The 6,422-nt window shown below is 33.8% G+C and overlaps 1 protein-coding gene across 1 annotated transcript; it reads right to left on the bottom strand.

The window, feature by feature from the left end:
• Positions 1 to 4,246: 4,246 nt before the first annotated feature.
• LOC131631409 (transcription factor bHLH92-like) lies at positions 4,247 to 5,502 on the bottom strand. The gene is made up of 3 exons (XM_058902202.1): positions 5,105 to 5,502; positions 4,676 to 4,948; positions 4,247 to 4,531 (listed from the first exon to the last, which is right to left on the bottom strand). The coding sequence occupies exons 1-3, from the start codon at positions 5,474 to 5,476 to the stop codon at positions 4,430 to 4,432; spliced, it is 747 nt and encodes a 248-aa protein (XP_058758185.1). The 5' UTR covers positions 5,477 to 5,502; the 3' UTR covers positions 4,247 to 4,429.
• Between the last annotated feature and the right edge of the window lie 920 nt (positions 5,503 to 6,422).

Below are 6,422 nucleotides of genomic sequence, written 5' to 3'. Positions count from 1 at the left end.
GTCCCCAATCTTCATTGGGTCCTGGATGGTGAGTACACAATTTGTTGCACTTAGGCAACCATTGAAATACTCCTTTAGGAACTAAAATTCTCCTAAATTTGCATTTTTCAATGGTATGTCCCTTTTTGCAACAATAATGACAGGTAATATGATGAGAATATGAAGTTTTGCTAGTTGATACTTTTGGTACAAAAGTGTATTTACTATATAGAGGAGTATACGATCTTTTGAACTTATTTGGATCAACCGCAAAAGTCACTTTTGGTTGTATAGCCTTGTCTAACTTGGCTTTTAGATCTCTTACTTCTTTTTGCCAAATGTGACATGTCTCACAACCAAACCATGATGTAGGATCTATTTCAACTTTGTCCTTTTGAATGTCTAGCATAGATTGTTTTAAAGCTTCCATATCCTTTTCGGTTTTCTCAACTTTTGATTCAAGATATGAAAATATTTTCTTATTTGAGGCCAAAAGTTTGAAAGCTTTACTTGCATCTCTATGTAATTCTTCAAAAGCAAGTTTTAGTTGAGAATGAGATACCTTATCTACGAGTTCAGGTTTAAGATGACTTACAGCTTTCTTTTTCTTGTTTTGATGAGCCATGAAACATAGGTTTGCTGATTCTTCTTCATCGCTTGATGAGCTTTCACTAGATGAATCACTTTCCCATGCTATGTAAGCTCTTTTAGATTTGTTATGACCTTTGCTTTGGTTCTTCTCCTTTTCTTTCTTAAGGTATGGACAATCCGGTTTGTAGTGACCGGCTTTCCCACAATTGAAGCAAAGACCTTTGATCTTTCCTTTGTTGTCGTCATCTTGTTTGAACATGTTTGGTTGCTTTCTATAGTTGATCAAGCCTTTGTCGGAATGTTTTGCTCCATTTTTCTTTAGATATTTGTTGTATCTTCGCACAAACAGTCCCATTTCCTCATCATCGGAGTCTTCGTCATCACTTGTGTCACTATCCTTTGGCTCTCGTTTTGAGGTCTTGGAGCTCGAAGCTTTTAGAGCTATTGACTTCTTCTCTACCTCTTTCTCCATGTTCTTTTCTTTCTTTGTCCTTTTCTCATGCATGTCAAGGCATTTAAGATGCTGTTCATGTTCCTCTAGTTTACCAAAAAGGGTGGTAATGTCTAAAGTGTTGAGATCATTTGCTTCCTTAATTGCTGTAACTTTGGGTTGCCATTCCCTGTTCAAACACCTTAAGATTTTGTTAGTAGCAACTGCATTGGAAACAGGTCTATCAAGAGAATTTAATCGATTTTTCAGATGAACGAATCTCTTCTGCATGTTTTCGATGGATTCACCATCTTCCATGTGGAAGAGTTCGAACTCTTGAGTTAACGTATTGATCCTAGCTAGTTTGACATCATCCGTTCCCTCGTGGGCAACTTGCAATGTGTCCCACATAGCTTTAGCTGATCTACAATGGGAAACCCGATAGTATTCATCAACTCCTAGAGCTGAGATTAGAATGTTTCTCTCTTTCCAATCGTATGCATATCTCTTTTCATCTTCAGCATTCCAAGTATCTTCTGGTTTTGGAACAACTGCACCAGCTGCATTTGTCATGGTGATCTGAAATGGACCATTGACAATAGCTGTCCAGATGTTCCTATCAATTGCATTGATATGGACACACATACAATCCTTCCAATAGCCGTAGTTTTCGCCGTTGAAAACTGGAGCTCTATTATGAGCCCCTTTAGGTCCGGAAGCCATCTTTCCAATAAGTGTTTCACGTAGCACGGAATAAACCAGAGCTCTTGATGCCACTTGTTAGACGCTGGCCTTAGGATCTAGAGGGGGGGTGAATAGATCGTTCACAGTTTTACGGATTTAAACGACTTTTCAGCGGAAGTGATTCTGAATCGACTCGCGTCTATTCCGAACCACTATCGAAACGATTATATATGTGTTTAAAAACCAGTCAAAGACTTGAAGTAAATGATAAGAGTATATGTTGCAGAATCAAGGCGTTTCTCTTATTGAAAATCAGATTAACTTTTTGTATGATGGACAATGTTTGCAATGCAGTAAGAGTGATAGAAACAAATATACAAACACTTGGTGATAATGATCAAATTGAAGGTAATTCAATGTGTGATGGATTGTGATGTTTATGTACGTTCTTAGTTCACAATCTTAACACTCGAATCGTTGATCAATTTGCTATTATAACCAAATATGAACAGAATGTAAATGAAAAAGTAAAAGCGACAAGAACACGATATTTGTTTAGGCAGTTCGTCGATCGTCCTCGCTACGACTACGTCTGCCCCCAATTCCAAATTGAAATTGGGTAATCTTTCATTAATGTTGAAAGTAGTATATACAAAGAAGATAACAAAGCGATAAACGATAAACCAATTATGTCGATCCTTTGAATCTTCTTCCCCTTTAATCTTGAGCAAGATCAAGGTTATCCAAGAGCTTCACTTTGATTCCCTTCTGCAGTGTCTTGATTCCTTGAACTCCCCGTTCCTCAATCGTTACACTCAGCCGAATCCTCAATGAACGCCTCTTGATAAAAACCCCCAAGAACCACCCGTCGTGGAGGACAAAACCCGCAGATTTTATTCACCAACAAACCCCACAAACCTTCACCCACTAGGAATCTTCAATTCCGTTCCATGGACGTTATCGAACTCATCACTAACCCGCAACGCAAGAATGATTATGTGTAATTGTGTTGGAGATGATGAAGAACGAAGATGAGAAGCGTTTGTGTATCTTTCACTCGTTGGTGTTGCCTTGAATAATTACCCTTGGACAATATATATGATAGCTTAACAGTTGGAGATGAGAGAAACAGAATTTTTGGCATTCTTGATCAGTTAGGTCGACCTCTTGTAGTGCTTAGGTCGACCTAGCAGAGCTTGCAGAATTTTGCTCCCAGTTAGGTCGACCTGTTTAAGGAGTAGGTCGACCAGAATCCTCTTCAAATGCATTCTGGGGACATTTTCTCAGATTAGGTCGACCTAGTTGTTATGTAGGTCGACCTAGCAGACTGATATGAAGATTTCTTCATTTTAGGTCGACCTGGGTTGACAGTAGGTCGACCTAACTGCTGATTTTCTGCATTTTTCTTGTTCAGCTTGTGTTGAGTCGACCTTTATGCATAGTAGATCATCCTGTGCTTTCATGAGTGATTAAATGCTTTGCTTTTCCGATTCCTCCTTGTTGTTTGGATGCTCATTTGAGTTTGCCATAAATCAAAAACATCTTAGAGTGTAGTCTTGTATTCACAGTTTCGATGAAAAGGTGTGTGGAAAGGTGCTATGAAATGCTGCTGTTTTTCAAAAAACGTACAGGGGAAATCGATTTCCCTTAGCATGAAATCGATTTCATGCATGTAACGTTAACAAAATTTCAAAAACAAACAGTGGGAAATCGATTTCCTCTTTAGGTAAATCGATTTCCATAGTGCAAAAAGTGAATTTTTGCTTCTGGAAATGTTTTAAGATAGTGGCAAATCGATTTCATGTTATGGTAAATCGATTTACCCAGTGTAAAACTTGAATAAAAGATTTTGCAAATGTTTGCTATTATCATGGATGGTCTATGCAATGGTTGGTTGATTTTTTGAGCATCTAAGACTTTAGAGAATGTAAGTATAGTCATTATACCTTCTTGAAATGCAAGCTTGATTCCAAAGTCTTGATCCTTGATATTTTAACTTTAACAACTCATCTTTGCATTCTTGTTATTTAGAGATTTGTCTTCATCCAAAACAAAGTTCTTTATTGAATCTTGACTTCACACGTCTAACCACCACATTGTCATGAAGACTTTCGATACAAGGAGCCGGTCCCTTAGTTGAACCTTCGACTCTGATACTAATCTGATGGAAAATTAAGATATAACAACAAACTGATATGCAACGAATATAAAATTCCCTACACTGGTAGAAACCTTGAGTATTAACAACAAATATTAGACGGAAAATCAAACAAATAAACGCACATAAGAACACCGATATTTTTAACGTGGAAAACCGCCTCTTAATATGAGAATAAAAACTACAAGTCGTCCAGACCAAAACATTGGTTCTACAAAATAAGGTCGGAGACACATGTTCGAGGTTCGAATCCTTATCCAACAAAAATACTTCGACAAATATTGTGATCAAGAGACTTAAGATCAGTCGAAATTGAAATATAACAATTAAAAATATATTAGTAAGAAAATATTAATAAATACTAAATTTGTATTTTAAAAGTATAAATGATTTTAGAAAAATATTATAAAGGAGACACTTGATATAAAATGCAGAGAATATCAATTATATACATCATTGTCAAAATATTATTTATGATGATGAAATTACACCGATAGCTAAAGAAGTAAATTTACTATAGACAACTTTATCATATTTATTAATCTATTTACAAAAATATTAAACTGACATTCAATTTAAAATGGATGTCATATTTGCTTTTCAGAACCTTCTTGGACATGAGAATGAAACTTCCACTCAAGTTCATCAAGTGTTCTCTTAACAGCCTCTGCCACATCATCTTCTCCAATCTTTCAACAAACCAACACATTATTAGCATAAACAAATCTTATATATCTTCAACTTTCCAAAACTTACAACTAGAAAACCTAACACTAAAAAATATTAAACAATTTTCCCTTAGAAAAATCAGAATTTTTTAAACAAAAACATACCTCAGTTTCTATCTCCAAGACTGCAAAAAACTCTTGATGAGAAAAATCTGTCTTGATCCTTCTAGTGTCCACACCATGTCCTTTCAACAATTTCAGTGTCTCAACTATAGAATCAATTCCAGATGTAGATGAATATGTCACTCTCAAATGCTGGGATTTTCTTTCCTTGATATTTCCTTCTAGCACAAAGTTTTTCCTCTCTAACTCCTCTTTGCATCCTTGCATTCTTCGAATTTCCTTAGCTGCTGTTTGAACTACTGAATTATTATCCGTCTACCGCATAGGAAACAAAAAAAAAATCCATATTAGAAATACTTTGGAAAAATTACACTGCGAACCTGAATCATAGGTTTGCAGTGTAACTATAACCGTAACTGCAATTTAAAACTATGATGCGAAAGTCTTGAGAAAGTTTGTATATATATTTACTTTGGTTCCATGAGGTAAAACAGAATGTAAGTTGAGGCAACACTGTCTCTGTCTTTGTCTTCTCATTCTTTCACTAATCATGTGTTTGAAGCCACGTTCTCTTTCGCAATCAGCTACTTTACTTCTCTCTACCGGCAAACTTTTTCTCAAAAATGCAAACATTCTCTTGTTCATGGAATGTGAATTGGAGCCTTTTAAAGAACTTTGTTTTCCTAAACTAATCTTGGGTTGTTGGTCTCTATATTGAACAAAAGCACTTGGATTTTGTATAGGACGAGGTTGTGTTTGAACAAAATTACTTGTTGAAAGAAGAGGTTGTTCATCCCAAAAAACATCACCTAGAAGAAGATTCTCAGGAAAAAAAGGATCCATGATGTTTTTTATTTTGTTTAAAGAAAAATGTGTTGTTGGTGTTGAATTTATATGTGTTGAGGAAATGGTGTGCTAGATTGAAAAACGTGGTCAATTATACTGTTTCGACCATTCGTGGGTCAAAGTTTGTACATGCAAGTAAGGTCTTAGTTTAAACGAAAGTGTCTTGTTTTATGCATGCCCCCAATCAAGAATTCGTGCAAGGTGGGCCCAACATTCATATATGAGAAACTAGTCAATTTTTCTCTAGTTGAGTATTTTTTAAAGGGTTAAATGCAATTCACCCCCTTTCGTTAGGGCGAGATTCGGTTTTGCCCCTCTAAAGTTTTTTTTGTTGTAATCCGCCCTTTATAAAACAAAGATTCTGTTCTTCTGCGCCCCCTGTTCCTTGTTTGGCTGGACTGGACATTTGAATCTCTTATTTATGTTAACAAGCATTATGTCAACCAAACAACTTCTTAAAAATGTTTTATTAGCGTTTTTTAATTAGCATTTATTATTTACTTTTAAAAACATTAATAATAAATTTATATTTAATTATATATACTTTTAAAAATTTTGTTAATAAACTGTATAGTATTTAATTATATATACATTAATATATATATATATATATATATTTAAAAACATTAGTATATAATTAGTATAATATTTAATTAATTATATATATATATATATATATATATATATATATATATATATATTATATATAAACTACTATTTATTATATACTATAATAAAACATATAAATCAAATAATAAACCTATGATAGTTTAAAAAGTGTATGTTTACAGTATATATATATATATATATATATATATATATATATATATATATATATATATATATATATATATATATATATATATATATATATATATATATATATATATATATATATATATATATATATATAAAATAATAAAATATGCTGTTAGTATATTAT

Source organism: Vicia villosa, unplaced genomic scaffold (assembly GCF_029867415.1).
Source record: "Vicia villosa cultivar HV-30 ecotype Madison, WI unplaced genomic scaffold, Vvil1.0 ctg.000822F_1_1, whole genome shotgun sequence".
Taxonomy (NCBI): Eukaryota; Viridiplantae; Streptophyta; class Magnoliopsida; order Fabales; family Fabaceae; genus Vicia; species Vicia villosa.
The sequence above is the reverse complement of the archived record's forward strand: the minus strand, read 5'-3'. Positions and strand labels throughout refer to the sequence as shown.

Bases quoted from the DNA above. Each gene is read 5' to 3' on its own strand.
- LOC131631409 (XM_058902202.1), bottom strand. From the start codon at position 5,476: ATGGATCCTTTTTTTCCTGAGAATCTTCTTCTAGGTGATGTTTTTTGG. The intron at 4,949-5,104 runs GTAAATATATAT...CCTATGCGGTAG, and splicing joins TTTTACCTCATGGAACCAAA to ACGGATAATAATTCAGTAGT. The intron at 4,532-4,675 runs GTATGTTTTTGT...GTTTGTTGAAAG, and splicing joins TCTTGGAGATAGAAACTGAG to ATTGGAGAAGATGATGTGGC.